Source organism: Panthera onca, chromosome Y, assembly GCF_046562875.1.
Source record: "Panthera onca isolate mPanOnc1 chromosome Y, mPanOnc1 haplotype 2, whole genome shotgun sequence".
NCBI lineage: Eukaryota > Metazoa > Chordata > Mammalia > Carnivora > Felidae > Panthera > Panthera onca.
Window position 1 is genome coordinate 22,740,336 of NC_138358.1, and position 21,305 is coordinate 22,761,640.

Here is a 21,305-nt window from a genome sequence, read left to right on the forward strand (position 1 = left end):
AAGGCAACCTACTGAATGGCACAAGATATCTGCAAATGATCTATCAAATAAGGGGTTAATATCCAAAATATATAAAGGACTTCTACAATTCAACCCAGAAAACCAATCTGATAAACGAGCAAAGGACCTGAATACACATTTTCCCAAAGATACTCAGATGGCTTAACAGACACATGAAAAGATGTTCAACATTAATGATCATCAGGGAAATGCAAATCAAAACCATAATGAGATATCACCTCCCACCTGTCAGAATGGCTAAAACCAAAACCACAAGAAACTAATGCTGGTGATGATATGGAGAAAAAGAAATCCTCTTGCATGTTGGTAGGAATGCAAACTGGTGCAGCCACTGTGGAAAACAGTATGAAGGCTCCTCAAAAAAATAGGGGTACCTAGGTGGCTCAGTTGATCGAGCATCTGACTCTTGATTTCAGTTCAGGTCATGTTCTCATAGTTGTTGCATCAACCCTCCCACTGAGCTCCATGCTAGGTATGGAGCCTACATGGGATTCTCTCTCCCTCCGTCCCTCCCCGTTCACATGCACATGCTCTAGCTCTCAAAAAAAAAAAAAAAATTAAAAATAGAATTACCATATGATCCAGTAATTCCACTACTGGGTAATTATGCAAACAAAACAAAAACACTAGCTTGAAAAGATATATGCACCCCTATGTTTACAGCAGCATTATTTACAATGAGCGAGATATGGAAGCAATGCAAGTGTCTGTCAACAGATGAATGGATAAAGACGTGGTATGTATGTGTGTGTGCATGCATGCACGGACGGACAGACACACACACAGTTGAATTATCACTCAGCCATAAAAAAGAATGAAATTGGGGCACCTGGGTGGCTCAGTCGGTTGAGCGTCCAACTTGAGCTCAGGTCATGATCTCAAAGCTCTTGAGTTCAAGCCCTGCGATGGGCTCTGTGCTGACAGCTCAGAGCCTGGAGCCTGCTTCAGATTCTGTGTCCCTCTCTCTCTGCCCCTACCCCACTCACACTCTGTCTTTCTCTCCTTCAAAAGTAAACAAACATTAAAAATAAAATAAAATAAAGAATGAAGTCTTGCCATTTACAATAACACCAATGGAACTACAGGGTATAATGCTAAGCACAATGTCAGAGAAAGACAAATATCATAGCACTTTACTACAGTGGAATTTAAGAAATAAATGGAGAAACAAAGAAAAAAGAGACAGACTTAAATACAGAGAACTGGTGGCTGCCAGAGGGGAGGGGGCAAGGGGATGGATACAACAGATAAAGGGGATTGAGAGTACAGTTATGATGAGCACTGAGAAATGTATATAATTGTTGAGCCGTTATATGGCTGGTATATTATTTGAAACTAATAGAACACCATATTAATTACACCTGAATGAAAAGTAACAGTATACTCATTCAATGGAATACACAGCAATTAATATGAACAAACCAATGCTAAAATAGTGTGAATCAAGCTCATAATGTTCAGAGAAAGCCATACTCAAAATTATACTGTAAGATTCCATGTATATAAAGTGTAAAAAACAGGCAATAATAATCTATGGGGCCAGACATCAGAATAGCAATAAAGACTGGGTAATAGGGAAAGTGTAATGATTGGGATGGATACAAGGGGAGCTTCTGGGATGCTGGTATTGTTCTAGTTCTTGTGATGGAAAGTACTTCCTGGGTATATCTATTTTTTGTTGGTTAATAAGCTATGCAATTGTAATTTCTGCATCTTGTATTGTTCTATTTCAGTTACCATTTTATTGAAAAATATGGATATACAACAACATAAAGAGGCTAGGGGAGGAATACCAGGCAGTGGGGGGTGGGGGGGTGGGGGTGGGGGCAGGTGGTAAAGCAGAGAGCACACACAGTTAAGTTCTTCATCTTATACTGGTGTGGTTCATGGTGCCCCAAAACAATTACCCTAGTAACAAAGATTCCTGATCACAGACTCCCCCGTAACAGATAAAATAACAAAAATTTAAAACGTTCCAAAGATTACCAAAATGGGACAGACACAGAGTGAGCAAATGCCATTGGAAGAGCGGCACTGATGGACTTGCTGGACACAGGCTTGCCAAAAACCTTATGTTTGTAAATCCTGCAGTATCTGCCAAGTGCAATCGAGTGGAAATGGAAGAAAGTGAAGTTCGCCTACACTGGAAGTGCTGCCAGGGGAATGCGGAAACAGGCACGTGCCAGGGAGAGGTGCCAGGGTTAGCAATGTTCAGATGCACATGCCCCTCAACCTAGTTACTCCGCTTCTGTAAACACACACAGCTATACTTCCACAGGCACACACAGCGGACTCTACCTGCCAACGGCTTCCGATGGCACAACACAGTACAACAATGAAATCTCCATCAATAGGGGTTAAACACATTCTTTGAAAGTAAGAGTCTGAGTCCACAGTTATAAAGATACATTGGTGAATAAAGTAACTGCCAAACAGTATCTACAATATGATCCCTTTAGGACTAGATGTGTTTTTAATCACATACACAGACTTGCTCATTCACAAACTAAATTCTGGTAAACAAAGTGTTCATTGCAGTTATCAGTGGAAAGGGAGATCAGAGAACATGGCAGCAATTTCCACCTTTCTTTCACTTTACACCTTTCCAAATAGTTTGAAACTTTTTTTAAAACCAGGAGTAGAAATTATTTTAGAAGTTTTTAGTGTTTTGGGGCACCTGGGTGGCCCCACCACTTAAGCATACAACTTCAACTCAGGTTATGATCTTTCAGTTTGTGGGTTCAAGCCCTGCACCAGGCTCTGTGCATCAGCTCAGAGCCTGGAGGCTGCTTCAGATTCTGTGTCTCCCTCTCTCTGTCTGCCCCTCCCCCGCTCATGCTTGGTGGGTGTCTCTCTCATTCTCTCTCAAAAATAAATACACATTAAATAAAAAATTAGAAGCTTTAGTGTCTTAAAACAATTTAAAGACTCTGCTTCTGCATGAATCAAGTTAAAGGCCTCCCCACCCCCTCACCCCTCTTCTGAAGATTTTAAAATCTGGTTTTCACTTCTTCTAAGTAGATGCACACTCCATTCTTTCACATTCATTGCTTGCAGTTCTTTGGCTCATCCACTGATCTTCTCTTGCCCTTTCTTTCAGTTGGCCTGTTCTCTCCTCACACCCTCCTGCTACTGTTATGCTTAGGCATGTCTGCTCTGCCTCTGGAGACAAGGTAGACACACTACAGGAACTTTCTCAGAGATGCTGCAGTAGATAATCTTTCGAGAGGTGCTCCTCTCCCTCACTCACTGTAACAGGGTCACCACTTCACAGGTCTGTGGGACTTCTCACGGACCCTAACTACTTCCACTTCTTTCTCCCTTCCCCATACACAAACCCCTCTGAAAGGATTGCTCTGATCTCCCCATTTATTCAACTGTTCTAGGTTTGACCCTTGGAGGCTCCTTCACAGTGTCTTTGTTTTTTTTATTAAGCATTTACTTATGTGTAGAATTAGAAGATGCTCCAGGCTCTTCTTGTATATTCTCTGCCCTGGTAGTAGAATCGGCCATTACTCCGGGGAGCCCTGGTTCCTATTATTAAAGAACAGTCCTATTATCATAGAAACCAAATTTTAGTGTTCCACACTGGGCACTAGGTGTGCACATTGCTACTAGGATGTCTTTGCTTCTAGGCCCTCTCAGCCTGCAAAAGGTAAGTGAGTGTTCTACAAACCTGTGCAGATACATCGCTATAGACATCTCTATATATTTTCTGCACATGTATGAAGCTAAACCTGAGTTCACAGTGAGGGGTCTAATAAATTCATTATAGCCTCCTCCCCTACCCAACTGTAAAATTGCACTCTAACAGGGATAAACTTGGTTCTCACCCTCTACTCTCCATTGCATTAGTTGTCCAAATCCAGTATCCATGTACAATGGTTTCAGAGCGGTTAACCAGTACCCCCATGAGAACCAGCTATCACTCCACATGCAGTGTCTATATACAGTTTCATTTGCCTTTAGTCATAGAATCTTCATTTCTTACCTCAGTGAGCTCAGCATTGTTTCTTCCCCATCCCCTCCAGGGGGGTTAGGACAGACCATTTTGTCACTGTCTGCAATCCATCCTGGGGGTACCTGACCTCCTAAATTTGCATACATTAAGCTTCATCCTTTGTGCTAGGAGGTTCTACAGGCTCTGACCATTATTGTATCTGGTTGCTATAGACCCTACCACTGTCATAGGAAACACACTCACCTAAGAAATGTCCTGTGCTTTACCTATTCAACCCTTCCACACACCTCCCATCCCTCTAAATCCCTGGCAAGCACCGATCCAGTCAGCAGTTCCATGCTTTGCCCTTTTTCAGAAAATCATATATATGAAATCATACGATATGTACCCTTCACAGATTAGCCCCTTTCACTAACAATATGCGTTTAAAGGTAACTTATATTTTTGCATGGATTCACAGTGCAAAATACCATCATCAAAATACTCACTAGTATTCCATTGTCTGGATGTACCACAACTTCTTTATTCATCCTCTTGCTCAAGAACATTTTGATTATTCCCAATTTCTGGCAATCATAATCAAGTTGCCACAAACATTCCTATTCGGGGATCTACGTGGACCTAAGTTTTCAAGTCAGTAGGGTAAATACCTAGGAGCATCACTGTTGGATGGGAAGAGTATGCTTAGCTTTGTGAGAAAACACCCATCTGTCAGAGTGGTTATACCATTTCTTAAGATCCCTTCAGGCGCCAAGTTTCCTTCCCACAGAGTTAAGCTACAGATACCCACTATATACCTGAGGCCCATGCTCTCCAGTATGACCACTATTCACATGTGGCTACTGAAATTTAACATTCAGTTTGTTAGCCACACTAGCCACATTTCAAACCTTCAACAGCTACACATGGCTAGCTGTATCAGATGCACAGGGATAATCATGTGCTATCACATCAGATGGCACAAGGATAGCCATTCCCATGACTACAGAAAATTTACATGGAACAGTACTGCCTCGGCATATAGAATACAGGATCACTTACCATACTCAACTTCAGTATGGATGCCCTACTTTGCAGGCATTCTAGAAGGTCTTGTGATCTGATTTATTCATCCTCTGCTGACATCACTTTCAAGAGACTAGGCAATTCAGTCACAGACTAATGGTTGGCAGAAAGTAAATACTGAAACGTTTGTGGAACGCTAAGTTGTAAATTAATGCCCGACTGGGGATGTTAGCAATGCTGGCAACAGACAAAATCCAGGGGCACACCAACACGAAAGGGCCATTACCTAATATTACAGGTTATTTAAAAGACCTAAAGACTATGTATTACAGGCAAGTTACCAGCTGAAGTTCATGCTACAAAGTCCGTAGGCAAGTCCAGCCCACAGTCTGTACCCGTGGCAGTTACAGAATGGCCTCTAGGATGGTTCTTATCAAGGCCAAAATTAAAGCAGTTTACCAGGCCCATATCAACACTTAATAAAAAATATTTATGTAACACTTATTACTAATCAGTTATTTCACTCTTTAAGCAAATATTAATAATCTTTAAGTTGTACTTTATAGATTTGTACTTTATAAAGGGGGAGATCTAGGATACAAAGATACCTAGAGCCTTAACATTGTTAGTTTGTGTGTGTGGAAATGTTTCCAACAGTGGGTATCTTTACAAAAAGTAACTTTCAAATCATTTGTTGGGTTCTACAGTGGTAGTGGTTTCTTTTTTGAGTATCTAAGAGCAATTAAGATGACTGAAATTTGGAGAAGTGATCTACATTTGTCAAAACAGATGAATCATTTTATTTATTTAAAAGCTTAGGTATCAGAGCACCTGGCTGGCTCAGTTGGTAGGAGTGTCCCACTCCCGATGTCAGGGTTTTAAGTTTGAGCCCCGTGTTAGGCGTACAGATTACTTAAAAAAATAAAATCTTAAAAAAAAAAAAAAAAAAGGTAAGGTATTGTCACAGCATAGAAAATCAAATTCAAATTAAATTCCCTACTCTTACCCCTCAAGATTATTACGTTCAGAGTTTTACAGTAAAAACTGTTGCTATTTTCGACATATGTGAAGGCTCCTACCTGTTTTGTTTTCATTATCAAATCCTGAAATCTGTTAAAAGAAAATATTTTACCTTTACTCAACGGTTCAGTTATAATTAACAGACCAAAGCAGGTTATAAAAACTAAACAATCCTACCAGTGATTTGTAGAGACTGGATTCAGGGTTGATTTTGAGGAGTTGTAATATATTTTGTATAGTAAATGCCTTAAGGGAAAAAAATTAAGTAGACAGATTTTTACACTGATGTTTAAATGATAAATTATGATGTCCGTAAAGTATAAGAATAATTCTAACAATGTAAAATTGAAGTATTTCCTTATACTACTGATAACAAACATATTCAAGTCACAAGGATAAAATATTTTTCCCAATCACAGAATTAACCTCCAACTATTCATATCAAAGATAACGGGTCTTATAGAAATGGTTAATGCCTTACAGATTACAAACACTCAAATCTGACAAAACAATGAATACATCTGTGAATTCCAGGGTTTATTAAAAATGCAATTTCAATTGCAATAAAGTTTTTAAAATACTACTGCTTCAAAATATAAAGTTTCACTGTCTTTACAATAATGACTAACAAAAGCATATCTAAAATAGTTTTAAACAAACAATTTGGGTAATTATTCTTAATCTGTATTTCTACTACGATACGTATCATTTACTAGGACTTCCCTCAGAACACTGATATGGTTTTCCTTTAAGGAAAATATTCTGCACAGCATTTTATAATAAAAACCTTTAAGTGTATGAGCAGGATTAAGTATTGTTGGAACAGCTATGTAATTGACTTGTTACTCAGGCAATAAGCAAAATTGTGACATGTAATTAGAAACTTAAGGGTACCCAACTGGCTCAGTCAGTAGAACATGTAATTCTTATTCTTGGGATCATGAGTTCAAGCCCCATGTTAGGCACAGAGCTTACTTTAAACAAAAAACCGTGGCACCTGAGTGGCTCAGTTGATTTAGCATCAGACTTCAACTCAAGTCATGATGTCATGCTTCATGCATTCGAGCCCCATGTCAGGCTTTGTGCTCACACCACAGAGCCTGCATGGGATTCTCTGTCTTCCTCTCTCTCTGCTTCCTCCCCTGCCTGTGCTCTCTCTCTCTCAAAAATAAACTTTAAATAAAAAATAACAACAAAAAACAAAAAAACTTAAAAAACTGATACACCAAATAAGAATTCCTAATGTTAATAAAATTTGGTCATTAATGAATACAGCATATTTAAATTTTCTGATACTAATACTGTACTTATTTTGTTCAAACCTCTGAATATAAACTTTTGGACAATTATAAACAAGGTAAAGAGTAAAAACACAGAGAAAACACCAAGAGTCAAACTATGGACTTCAGCAGAGAAGATGTGACCATGTAGGTCCCGTTGCGGAAATGTATGTAATAAAATATGTCACTAGTAGGGGAGGCTGTGCAGGTGTGGAAGCAGGGAGCACATGGGGTATTTTCCTTTCTGCTCAATTTTGCTCTGAACCTCAACCACTCTAAAAAATTAGTCTATTAAAAAAATAGGCAGATTGCTTAAAATAATCAAGCATGACTAGATTTCTCTACCATTCCCATTGAACAGAAAGTAATTAGGAAAGTGGTAAAAATAGGTGTTTTAGTATTTGAGCATTGCACAGGTTTTTAAAAATGATTGTATCCTTCACTACTCTAGTGTAATCCCAGGGAACATAAATATCTGAAGAGACTTTAACTTAGTAAAAAGAGCACACTTCAGAGATCTAGGTTTACTGCCCTTCATCTATATTTACAAATCATGTGACCTTGAGCAAAATATGTCACCTCTGCAGAGGATGGTTCCTCCTCCGCAATGCAGAGGACACCAGCTGTGTCGCCAGTTTGGTGACAAGCTTCCAACAGTCAATGTAAATGGCAACTCTGCATCTTAGCAGACTACATGGATTGGGAAACTAATTCTAGCTCCAAAACATTTAGTGACTCTGCACATCATGATTTTACCCAAGACTAATGGAGCCTCCATGGAATTGGTAACAATAAACCAAGTTTAATACTCCTTTGTTCCATTACAGAACAAACATAGGATGGGAACTCAAAGATGAAGGAGAAATGGACCTAGCTAGCTAAGGAACACTCAGCTATTATGCAGCACTTATTATTACCTAGAAAGAAGCTGTTAACAGAAAACTCAAAAACACAAGAGTAAACACTTTACCTTTTCTTTGGCCAAATGAGTTTCCAGAAAGAAAACAGAAAGTGAATACTCATAGCCACAGCTCTTCATGTGATCTGCCACTAGAGCGTTGGAAACACCTGTTAGAGCGGCACTCCCTTCCACTGTAACAGACTGGGGTTGCAGCTCTCCGTTCAAGACAGGGTGCATCAATTCATGAATCAGCTGCTTCCGGAGTTGTGTCTAGCTCAAACAACCAAAACCAAACAGGAGGGAAAACGTTTTCAGCAGAATTGCTCCACTGGAGGTAGGATTCACCCATGAATTAGAATCCTCATTTCCAGAACAGTTCTAGGTCCAGGACCCAAAGTCAGGAACCTTCCCCTATACTCGGTCTTATCCTGTGACACAAGTAGCCCATGGGGTTCTGGAAAAAGAAACTTGTTTTCACCAGCTTCCGAGCTAAACTGGTGGTTAGCCGGAACACAGGCAGATTCTAACTTCACTTCCCCAGGAGCCCATCTCAGTTTTTAATCAGAATATCAAGTAGAGGAGACAATTCTGCCCATTTCTCACCTCTCTGTGAACTGTTGGGAGGGTCTGAAGTGGAATTCCCAAAAGGGAAATCACATATGCAAGAGAAAGGAGTAAACCCAAAAACTTTTTAAGATGTACTTTCACATACAGTATTTACATCTCAAGACACTGAAGTACAGTAATTTTCTCACATTTTCTAAGCAAGAAAATTATGGTTCAAAGTAGTTCATTTTCTCAAGGTTTTAACACTAACATTATTTATTTGGGTTTTAACAAAATTCCCTAAATTATTCAGACTACTGGGTGTTTACTGGGTGATATTCTGCATATCATCTGGAAACACACAATTGGGCTGAGTTTAAAAGTACGGTGCCTAGGGGCACCTGGGTGGCTCAGTCAGTTGGGCATCTGACATCAGCTCAGGTCATGATCTCACAGTTCATGGGTTTGAGCCCCATGTCGGGCTCTGTGCTGACAGCTCAGAGCCTGGAGCCTGTTTTGGATTCTGTGTCTCCCTGTCTCTCTGCCCCTCTCCCCACCCTGTCTCAAAAATAAATAAACATTAAAAGAAAAGAGTATACCACATAGACTCATGGGGTTCAGCACGAAGTATTATCTAATGAATTCATATTAACAGAATACAAGAAACAAACAGAGTACTTGTACTTCTTTTATCCTTCAGCTCGAGGGTAGAGCAGTAAATCATTACCAGTACAGAACAGGACTATAGAAGTCCCACCATAAAACAAGACATTTATACTCAACAGAATATACATTCCCTGCCTCATCTAGTACAACTCAGTAATGGAGACAAAACGAGAGAAATTATAGCATTCTCCACCAGTAAAATTTAGAGGTGATTTAATTAGATTTATAACATACTGAATAACATATTTAGATCCGACTTACTCTGATGTTTGCTCCCTAGTCTAGCTTGTGAGATACAAGTTTTGACAAAAAGATCAAACCACCAGTTTAATATATTGATTTGCATGTATACTCTAAGTAGAAGTTCTATTAATGGTGAACAAAAACTGAATTTCCTATTTCTCAGAGAAATGAAAGCATACATCCACATAAAAACTTGTAAATATTAGTAGCAACTTTATTAATTACAGTCCCAAACTGCAAACAATCCAAAGTCCACCACTGGGTGAATGGATTAAAAGGAAACATAAACGTCAAAACATAGAGAACTTCCAAAAACACACTGAGTGAAAGCGATATAAAAGATGGCCCCATGTATACACAGTTGTTGCAAACCATCCTGACAGAGCAGATTAGCAGTCACCTGGGGATCAGAGGTGGAAGGAAGGATTGCACTGCAGAGGGAAATGAAATTTTTAGGACGATGGAACCGTAATAACGTATCTCGGTTGTAGGGTGGTTTCATAGATGTTATGTATTCTTTCCAAACTCATTAAGCTGTAAATTTTTAGTAACTATCATTTATTCTACATAAAAGTATGTCATAATAAAATTGATTTAAAAATTGAAAAAAAATAGGTCCAGCTTAAGAAAATGATTTAGGGTAAAATTTAGAGAAGGGACAGAAGGAGAAAGTAAAATAAGGGTAGAAAAAAAAAAGAAAGGGCATTACAACAAACACAAAAGGATGCCATCCAGCACTTGCTGGAAGGAATCACAAAACTGGCTGGGGGCTCTCCAGCAGCCAATGCCAAGAGGAAAATCCATTCAGAATTAATGTTCCTACAAAACAAGTAGATACAATTATTGTGAAGAGACTTGTGAATCCTCCATTCATCTCTCTTAGAAGTTAACAGAGTAGACTCAAAGTAAGGAAAAAGATTTGATAATCTCTAAGAGATCTGACTTTGTACTTCATTGCAAATACAATTTCTTTTCAAACACCTAAATGGAATGTGAATTAGGCCACTAAAAAATTCAAAGGATTTTAAGAATTAAAACCCACTCAGGCCACAGTCATTGAACTGAGAAAATAAAAATGAGCTCAAATTTAGGAAGTAAAAATCTGTCTTGCCATTGGTTAGGCTGGAATAACAGAACCAAAAGCCAGCTGCAAGAAAAGAAACGCTATTTCTCCAGCAGATACACTACATTTGTAAAGTGAACAAGGCTAGCATAATCCTGATACCAATCCCAAACCAGGACAGCTTAAAAAGGGTAAGGATAGATCAGTATCAATTGTAACTGCAAATATGAAATAAAACACCCTCAAATTGAATCCAGAAGTACACTAAACGAAAATATGCCATAGCCAGAAATCCAAGGACCATTCCACATTAGAAAGCGTATTAATGCCTTGTATACAACAAGTAATTCCAAGTGGGTTAAAGATTTAACTGTAAAAAAATAAATAAAGCCTTTTAAAAAACTTAATGAAAAGTGAATATTCATTCTTTTAATGGAGAAGAACTGAGAACAATCAGCAAAAAAAATTTATCAATAGATTTGGCCACATTTAAAAATATAACATTAGGATTTTTAGAACCAGATTAAACTTGAACACCGAGATAAAGTATCACTGCAAAAATCGAACAGAGGTTGTTTCTACTAAAAGACCTCTAATTCATTAAGAAAACATCGCTGGGGGGGGGGGGGGTGGTGATGGGCAAGGAACATGAGTTGCCAACTCACAGAAAACACATGAATACCCAGAAATATGTGCAACCTCATTAACAATCAAAAGAATATTAAAATAAGGATTTTCTGGGGCGCTTTGGTGGCTCAGGCGATTGGGCGTCTGACTCTGGTTCAGGTCATGATCTTCCTTTCCCAGGTTTGAGCCCCAAGTCGGGCTCTGTGCTGAAGGCTCAGAGCCTGGAGCCTGTTTTGGATTCTGTTTCCCTCTCTTTCTGCCCCCCTCCCGCTGATGTTCTTTCTCTCAAAAATAAATATACGTTAAAAAAAGTTTTTAAGAAATAGGGTTTTCTAATGCTTAAAAAATGTCATAACATTGGAGAGCTAAGCATTATCAAATTGCTGGTGGAATATATACTATTACAATCTTTCTAGAGCAAGACCGATATACCAAGAGCCTTAAAAACGGTCATGCTTTTGGGTCAGTAATGCCACTTAACCTATCTTAGGCAAAAAATGAGACATAAAATTGAAGGAATGTGTATAGACCTGGGTATAATGTAAATCTTCAACAGGGGCCTACTATTGTTACACATTCACAGACAAGCCTGGTGTCACTGAAAATAAGGATTTCAGGGACTTTAAAGGATACAGAAATATGTTCACCATATGATATTGAAAGGGAGGGGTGCCTAGCTGGCTCAATCAGAGGGTGAGACTCTGGTTTGTGGGTCTGAACCCTGCATGGGATATAGAGATTACTTAAAAATAAAATCTTAAAAGAAAAAAAAAGATACACAATTGCGAATTAGTTGTTGTACTACAGATGACATTTCTCCATGTCCTTTTTTTTTCTCCATGTTTTTTTTTTTAATTTTTCAGATGAAAGGTTTAAATTACCAAAACAAAGAGGGAGGAAATTTTTTAAAAAGATCACTTTTCCTTAATTTGACATTTTAAATATAAAATATACTTTTGAAATGTACACAATAATTAAAACATGAGCTAATCCTACTCCTTGCTGTTCATACAATGTGTACTAATATTTTCTGCCCAAATATTGATGCATTTCAATCCATTTTAAGGAAGAAATTTCTTATTCCCCAAATTATTCTATGGTAAGGAGTACACTTAATGTTTCCTGTAGAATGCCAAATCCCTCATTCAAGAGGGAGTACTATTACAAAACCACTTAGTCATTCAGGACTTGCAAGCTAGATTTATAAACCAAGTCCAACTTTACCAAAATGTGTTCATTTTATAAAGTTACCCGTACTACCTTAATATCAGTCTGGTAAACCTATTATTTGAATATGCTCTTTTAACACGACTCAAACTCTAAACTATTTTCAAGACTTCTGTTCCAGAACAAAGAGTTTTACAGGAGCAGAAAAATGTAACTCACCAATACAATCTATGTCCTATTTTTAAAACCCAAGATCTGGATGTATTTAAATGGGAACTACCTGCTACAGATTACACTTGGAAAAGTTATGTGACAGACACCTAAAAGGGATACCTTGAGCGTATCCAGTATACCCCGATCCTTAAACATCTGGTATAGCCTTTTTCGCAGTTCATCCTGACTCAACACGTCAGATGTGGGGGGCATGGCGAACTGGAAGAAAGAAAGGTTATGGGTTATCTGGCGTACGAATTTCTGAGAACAGACAAGTGGCCTCCCGGAAAATCCTAAGAGGACAAGCGGGTAGGAGGGGGAAAGAAAGGAGCTATAAGGAAAGCAAACAAGAGACCCCTTTTCCGCCGGTCCCGAGGAGGAGGCAGTGTATGTACCTGAGACATCAGGTGCGGGCTTCGCCCGAACCCCCGCCCCTCCGCCCGTGATGTCTCGGCCGAGTTGACAGCCAGCCCCAGCTGCAGGCTCAGGACGAGGGGAATCCCTGCCTTCTGAGCCCATTCCCTGCCTGGAGGGGGCAGTCGAGAACAAGACAGCTGAACTTTTTACTTCGCTTTCGACTCTAAACCAGCAGAGACGCACTTCCTCTCTCTCCGGTTCTCACGGGTGGGCGGGGTCGCGGATCACGCGTGACTTTCCCACGCAACTGGAGGGCGGGGGCCGGTACTGAGGCTACGAGAGAAAACAAGGTACGACAGGAGTTCGTGGAGCCCAGCGCTGATCCCACCCTTCCCGGACGCCGCCAGACCAAACGGCAGTTACCCAGAGAGTCAAGGCGCAAGCATTTTACCGCGCGCTCCTCTGCCCGGAAGCTACTCCGACATCTCGTGAGATCTCAGCGGCGAGTCTCGCGAGGATTTCCCAGAGCGTTCCCAAAGATGCTGCAGAGCACTGACGGGTCTGTAGAGGGAGCTGAGATGGTGTTTCCGTAATCGGCTTCGCCGGGTGGGTAGGAGATGGAGCAGGTAGGGGCGGGAGCTCCAAAGGACATTTCGGGTCACGCGTGACGCGGGTCTTGGCCCAGTGTCTCCACTCCGCGGGGGGGCATCCGGGCCCGATCTGGTCAGCCCCGGGTCGGCTGAGCTTATCACAGGCCACCCGGCCAGGGCATATCGCGTTTAGGCCGGCAGGCGTCGGCCAGCTCAGGAGCTTGGCTTTGTCTTGCCTTTCACTAAATTCATTCAGCTAACCGGGTTTTGTTTTGTTGTTAACGATACGGTTGTCATTTGGAGCTAGAAAATTAATCGTGGGCACTGTCCTGTGAAAGGAAGAGTTTAGTCCTTTCACCAGCAGCCTGGTATCTCTATTTTAATTGTTAGGAATTGCTCAGTAATATTGACCCAAAGGAGTTTCTACGTGACCTCAAAGGAGCAGCCCAAGGCTCGGCTCTGGAGCGATTTGGAAGGTCTGTCTAGTCCAGAGTTAAGTACGTGGCACTCAAGTAGGGTACTGCCCTTTCCCAAACCCACAGAAGATATGGATAATTGATTACAGCTGTCTCTCCTGCTAGAGCTTTCTTGTCTCCATGTTAAATCAGCACCAGGTCCTGGCAGTCACTACTGGTTAATGAGAACCAGCTCACCAATAGTGACCCATTTGCCATCCCTAGTCGAATCTCTTTTCTTTTAGATAGCATGCATTATATTTGATGGTAAGATCCTGCTGTTTCTCACTCCCCACTCCCAGAAAGTTCTTCCCCTCCCCACCTCAGCTTAAATATCCTTAGTTCCTTCACTAGCTCTTTTTTCCAGAGCATTTCCTTCCAACACAGTTCAGAAATATTTTTATTTCTTCTTTTATTTATTTATTTATTATTTATTTACTTATTTTCTTATTTATTTATGGAGAGAGAATCCCTAGCAGGCTCCACACTGTCAGCACAGACACTGATGTGGGGCTCGAACCCATGAAACCATGAGATCATGACGTGAGCCAAAATCAAAAGTTGGAGGTTTAGCCGACTGGGCCACCTGGCAGCCTCTAAAAAAATTTTTTAATTAAAAAAATCATGCTCTTTGGGGCACCAGGGTAGCAGGTTATCATCCCAGAGTCATGAGGTGGAGCCCCACACGAGAGGTCAGGCTCTGCACAGGGCAAGTAGCCTGCTTAAGATTCTCTCTGTGCCCTTCCCCTGTGCGCAGGCACATTCTCAAAAAAAAAAAAAAAAAAAAAAGGTTGAAAATCATGCTCTTTGAGAAAATTGGTGTTCAGCAGATCTATGTCTTCTGTTATTATGTGCCAGGTGACCTTTCTCCCTGGTTTTTCCTGATTGTAGTGTAAGGTGGCATTTGTTTTTCTTCTTTGACACATTTCCATTCATTTTGCACTTTTGCACTTCTAATGCTAGCCTCACAGATTTGTGGTTTCATTTTTATGTTTATAAAAAAGGGTTGGGGGCCACTAGCTAGGAAGGTTTAAATAATCTCTGCACCTAGTGTTGTACTTGAACTCACATCCCTGAGATCAAGAGTTGTTCACTGCTCAACCGAAGCCAGCCAGGCACCCCATTCATGCCCTAGTTCTTACATCATGTATACACCCTCTCTCAGTTCAGGGTGGTCCAGAGCTTTTTGTTATCACTACGTTAATTTTAGTTGTCCGTCTCGAAAGCAGCTCAGGTCACCATAGCGATCAGTGACAGCTGCTGTTTTTACCCCCAGTGAGAGTCCAGTCTCTGGTCATGGAGGGTTTATTCACAAGTGCCTCAACTTCAGCTTCACACAAAGGTGCAATAATCATTTGACCAGACTTCAGTTAGGCCTCTAGGCCATGAAGTCCTCAGCACTAGAACTTTAAGAGGTTCTTTTCTGCATTGAGTCTAGTTAATCCCAGCCTGCCTCTTGTTCTTGTGTTTTAGCTTTACCTGACCCCGTCTCAGCTGTTGCCCCCATCCACACAGTTCCCCTCTGCAGGCGTGGAGCCCTTAGTATGTGCCAGGCTCTGCTGTAAGCATGAGGGATGTGTGCTGGGAGACAAAAACAGCCTCTGTTCTCTAGATTATCATCCCCAAGTTGCCCCAAGTAGCTTCCCCTTGAGGCACCCCAGTCCACCGGTCTCCCATTCCCCTCCCTTGGGCCTTTCCCACAGTGCTTTGAAAGCTTTGTCCTGTGGTAAACGAACTCCCTTTGTCCTCAGTCTCCCTATAGAGACTTTTTTGCTAGCACTTTGAGCATTTTCTTTTTTCTCATTCCTGCAGGCTTTTCAGCCTTGACATTTGTTTCCTGCTGCCAAACAAATTCTCACCAGTTGAGCGGTTTAAACAACATGAATTTATTCTCTTACAGTTCCGTAGCAGCATAGAAGTCCAGCATAGGCCTCCCTAGGCTGGAATCTAGGTATCCTCAGGGCTGTGCTCCCCTCTGGAGGCTGGCAGGAAGCGTGGCTCTCTTTGTGCTTTCCAACTTCTTGAGGCCGCACGTGTTCCTTGGCTCCTGGCTCTTTCTTCCATCTTCAGCCCCGCCAGCGTGGCGTCTTCATGACCTTCCTTCTGACCTTTCTTGTGGGCCTCTCTTTTCCACTTTTAAAGATCATTGTAGTTATATTGGGTGCACCTGGCTCATCCAGAATCCTTTCCCGATCTTGAAATCAGCTGACGAGTACCCTCAGTTCCACCTGCAGCTTTCATTCCCCTCTGCCCATACATTAGCACCCACAAGTTTTTGAGATTAGGATGTGGAAACCGTGGGGCATGCTGTTCTGACTACCACCGCATGTTCAGAATTGATGTGTTGTTTCATCCCTCATTTTTCCCTTTCTTATTTCCTTTCTTGGCAAATAGACTCATCTTGATATTCTGCTTGATCATCTCAGTCAGGCATTTGGGAACATCCTTGATTCTTGCTGCTTCCTCAGTTCCCCAGTTTAATCCATTGCCAAGTTGTGTGCAGCCTTTACTCCATACCTCGAGACCTAGTCGTCCTTGGAGATGCTTGAAGGGCCCCTGTTTTGGGTGATGGGAAAATCGAGCAGACACCCACACACACACAGGCAGTTGCTTTATTTGTATTACATACTGTAGTTCTAAGTAATACTTGCTTTGTGGATGGAGGGAAGGTGAAAGAGGTTGCAAAGCTTAAAAAAAGTTTCAAATCACTGTTCTAGAGCTACACTGTCCAATACAGTAGCCACTAACCACATGCAGCTATTTAAATTAATTAAATGAAGTTCCAGATTCAGTCTTGCAGACACAGTAGCCACCAGTGGCTACCAAATCAGACGGTGTAGATATAGAACATCCACCCTCCCCCACCAGAAACTTGAGTATATCAGACAGCACAGACTTCTAAAATTCATCTCCCTTTGCCTACCACCTGAACATAATAAGCCTCAAATATTAAAGGAGTAACCTTCCAGTTTTTCCCTGTAGAATCCAGTAGTTAACAGTACTCCTTCAGCTGCTGTGAAATTCTTGGCAGTTCAAGTTCTGCCCAGCGGGACGGTTTGCGACATAACCTTTATGTGGTTATGGTTCCTTCAGTCCCCTTTCCTCACCCTTTACTGACACTCTGCAGGTATAGGAATGAGGCTTAGCTTCCTTCTACGTGTATAGTGTGCTGCTGCTGCTTAAGTGTTCATACTGAAGAAATTAAGCCCTTCCCTTGGCACACTCTAGCCGTGAAACCTATTGCAATTAATGAGATCATTGTCGACTTTGTTAACATTTCCAGCTCCCATCCCCCTGCCCCTTGAGAATTTCTTTCTTTTGAGAATCAGTGCTGATTCTCCTGGTTCTACATAGCTTTTATAGCATTACTGCTTGTGTTTGTTACTGTTACTGTTTAGGTCTTTTTGTCATCTTCCCACTAAGACTTTTTCTGTAAAGTGTCAGATGCTGTCTGTCGCACCTGTCCCACTGTGCCATTCTGTTGTCCAAAGGCAGCCTTAGACCATAATGAAAGGATGGACAAGGCTATTTGGCATGCAGGCTTCAGTGTGCCAACTCCTGCCCCATTGAAATCCCATTGACCTCAGTGTGCCAAAAGAATGTTCCATCTGCCTTGTCTTCCAGTCATGGGCCTTCCAAGTCCAGAGGTAAAAGTGCCAGCTGTGCTTTGATTTCCTTAACAAAGGTTGTGCTCATTAGGAAATATGTTTCAGATGTTCTATATGAATGAGCAGAACTCTCAGTGTGGCTCAATTAGCCCTAGGCTCTGACATTTGTCCGTGAGACTCTCAGGTAACCAGATTGCTGCTCCATGTGGAGGCCGTGTCAGCACACCTCCCTGTGCATATGCTCCTCCATGTTGTTCTAGATCACATTTGCTGAGCATCTCCCATGAGCCAGACATTGTGCCCGATGCTTCACATGCATTAGGTTGTGTAATCCTCAAGGTCTGTTTAAGGGACCTATTATCGTCTATCTCTCCCACCAGGAGGAAACGGACATTGGGAATTTAAGGACACATTATTATTATTATTTGTGGTCACATTATTAAGTGGCAGAGCTAGACCTGAACCTAGTTTTGTCTGATTCCAAAGACCCTGTGCTAAAAGTACATACAGAAATCCTTCCACCCATCTGTCCGTCTGTGCAGATTTTGGTTGTGCTAAAAGCCACAGAAGCATGGATCCTCCCCTGCAACTGCTTCCCCCCACATTCTCTTCATTTTATTTCTTCAGCAAACCTGTTAACCCTAGTTCTAAGACTTCTTAATATCTCAGATGTCTTTCTTTTTGGATTATGATTTCTTTCATCTTTTCTAGAATATAAAATTGTGTCTTCATTTCTTAATGTTTTTTTAAAGATTTTATTTTTAAGTCATCTCTATACTCAACCTGGGGCTTGAACTCACAACTGCAACATCAGGAGTTGCACACTCCATGGACTGAGCCAGCCAGGGGCCACATGTCTTCCTTTCTTCTGAATAATGCAGGAGGAGGCATATCCTAGGCTCTTGCATTCGCAGACTTAGATTTGTAGCATACATACTTCAGATAAGAGGACAAAATCACCCTTTATTCATTTCTCCCATTATTAGTGTTAATAATACTGACTGGTCCATTCCAAGTTTGACCCACCTTACTCTGAATATTCCAAACTTTCTGGTCATGAGGATGTTGTTATTATGATTTTGTATTAGAGGTCTTCCAGTTTCCTTATGAAAATTCAAGTAGTGGATTCTACAGGACATATCACAGCATGTAATTTGTATAGTCAGAAAGCCAAATGTCTATGGCAGTATACTGGAAAACATGACAAGCTTAGTGTTCTCTTCTACAATGTCAGGTTTAAGTAAAAAATTGAATTTTAGACTTCTTGTTATACATTTTTGGTTTTCAGTATGAAGTACTAAAAATGTGTGTTATTTTCATTTAATTAAGAGTTTTATATTGAAGACAATGTCTGGAAGCTTTTACTTTGTAATTTTTGGCCACCACGATAATCCAGTTTTTGAAATGGAGTTTTTGTCAGCTGGAAAAGCAGAATCCAAAGTGCATATGGAAACGTAAACAATAAAGTGCATATGGAACGTAATAAAATCCAAAGTGCATACGGAACATAAACAATAAAGTGTTGTTATGCTGTTGTAATTGTAAGGGTGTGGTGTGATTTTACAGCAGGGGGGAGATCTGAACAGAGGAGGTAGCTGGAATCCGTCACAGTTAAATGAGGCTTGCTCTGCAGTCCCACAGGGTGATAGAAGCCAGCAAGGGACCATCCTCTGAGTCATTTATTCACCCTTAAATCCAACACACACTTGGCACAGAGTAGCAGGATGTCCTGGGTCTCTGCTAGGTCCATTAGTAATCTACATAGTAGATCCATTTACACCTGGGAGGGTTGGAGGACCTTTGCCTCTGTGTCCTCTTGCTGCCTCTGAGACTAGAGCAGTTTTCAGTGACCTTCTGCACCACCTACTGACTGGTGCCCACATGCTGTCCTCCCTGGTGATGCCACCCAACTTCCATGTTGCCAGTAATGCCTCTAAAAAACAAGCTTGGTTCAGGAGGGAACATATTGCCATTCATAGTAAACCTACAGTCTTGAGAATCCCTGTGTCCCTCTCATCTTTCTGTACTTGTCCATGTTGCTAATAAACTGCTGGCAAGCTATGCTGTGTTTCTCCCCAGTTCCAAAATAAGCTTTCATGGCCTTCAAGACAAGAATTGAATTTTGGAATGAATTGTCATGCATAATGTCCAGTGTATGATGCTTTTTTAACTATTTAAATCTTGCCACTAAAATATGTAGAAATTTGTGTTCTCTGTCAGGTGGTTTGTTGCCCCACTATTTTTCCCACATCCATATGAGTGCACTGCTCATTACAACTTCCTGTTGAAGTGTCTCTGTAGCAATGGTTGCCGTGTGGCACTCGGCTGCTTATATAGTTTTGTGGCCTTGTGGTAGGCAGAGCATTTTTCTTTTACATTTTTCTTCTAGTCTCGTGATTGATCATCCATGTAAAGTGACGGAAAACACATCTGTAAGCCAGGCACAAAATAATCTCTTTCTCTAAGGAGTAAATTCGCTTCATCATGGTGATATACTGAGCTGTGCGACAGGGGGAGGGGGGGATTCCAAGGCAACTGGCAGCCCTCCCCCAGCCCAGTCGCAGGAACAGTGTCCACAGCAAGCAGGTAATATTAGGTTGCCTCTCCCAGGTCCCACATAACAGAGCACCACAAACCAGATGGCCTAGAGTAACAGAAGCTCATGGCCTCACTGGTCTGGAGGCTAGAAGTCTGAGAACAAGGTGTAGGCATGGCCAGCGCCCTCTCAACGTGCTAGGGAAGACCTGTTCCAGGCCTCTCTCCTAGCTTCTGGTAGCTCCTTGGCTTGTAGCAGCAGAACTCTTGTCTTCACATGGCCTTTTCCCTATGTGCTTGTCTGTCTCTAAACCCCCTGAGCTGTCTCTAACCCCACCCCACCCTCCCCACCCCCCACTGACCACATCTGCAGTGACTGCCTTTCCAAATATGGCCCACATTCTGAGGTACTGGGGGTGGGGAGGTTAGGACTTCAGCATAAGAATTCAGTTCATCTCATAACAGAAATGTTCTTCGAAAAATCTTTTTGGAAATAGAGAATTTCACAGGAGTAAAACTATTCCAGGTTGAGAATTCCCACTCTGCACCATGGTGGGACAGTACCACCTCCTCTGGTGATGCCCACAAAAAGGACACTCCACTCTGACAGGACTGTATTCTGCTGCTGAGACAGGTGACTGCTCGCAGCCAGGATTGAGCATGGCCTCCTGCCTCTCCCAGGTCCCTTGTCAGGTGAGCTCCATTCACCTGAAAGAGGCCTGTGCTAGGCCTTCAAGAGTGCCACCTCAGCTGTCTCGTGTTCCAGTGCAGCCCTATGTCCCCCAACCCCAGCTGGCCCTGAGACCCATGCCAAGGTCACTTCTCTGTAGCTCTCCTTCACCTCTTCAGCTCCAGCCTACCTCAACTGCTGTTCTTCATCCATAAAAGACACTTAGGTATTTTTTCATGTCTTCTCTAAAAACATGAATGTCTTTAAAATAGAATCTTTTTTGGGGCGCCTGGGTGGCTTGATCGGTTAAGCGTCCGACTTCGGCTCAGGTCATGATCTCACGGTCCGTGAGTTCAAGCCCCGCGTCGGGCTCTGGG

General features: G+C 41.6%; 2 protein-coding genes across 2 annotated transcripts in view; one reads left to right on the forward strand and one right to left on the reverse strand.

Annotated features, from left to right (window-relative positions):
- The window catches only part of LOC145714919 (centriole and centriolar satellite protein OFD1-like), a 32,846-nt gene extending 19,575 nt beyond the window's left edge, over window positions 1-13,271 (reverse strand). Inside the window, 6 exon segments of the mRNA XM_081794450.1 lie at window positions 6,067-6,097; window positions 6,185-6,253; window positions 8,258-8,458; window positions 12,834-12,932; window positions 13,109-13,151; window positions 13,153-13,271. Of these exon segments, the coding sequence (XP_081650576.1) occupies window positions 6,067-6,097; window positions 6,185-6,253; window positions 8,258-8,458; window positions 12,834-12,932; window positions 13,109-13,151; window positions 13,153-13,232 (523 nt within the window). The 5' untranslated portion in view covers window positions 13,233-13,271.
- A 106-nt stretch (window positions 13,272-13,377) lies between these two features.
- LOC145714920 (uncharacterized) overlaps window positions 13,378-21,305 on the forward strand; it is a 52,514-nt gene continuing 44,586 nt past the window's right edge. Inside the window, exon 1 of the mRNA XM_081794451.1 lies at window positions 13,378-13,696. Within this exon, the coding sequence (XP_081650577.1) occupies window positions 13,688-13,696 (9 nt within the window). The 5' untranslated portion in view covers window positions 13,378-13,687. The remainder of the gene's footprint in view (window positions 13,697-21,305) is intronic.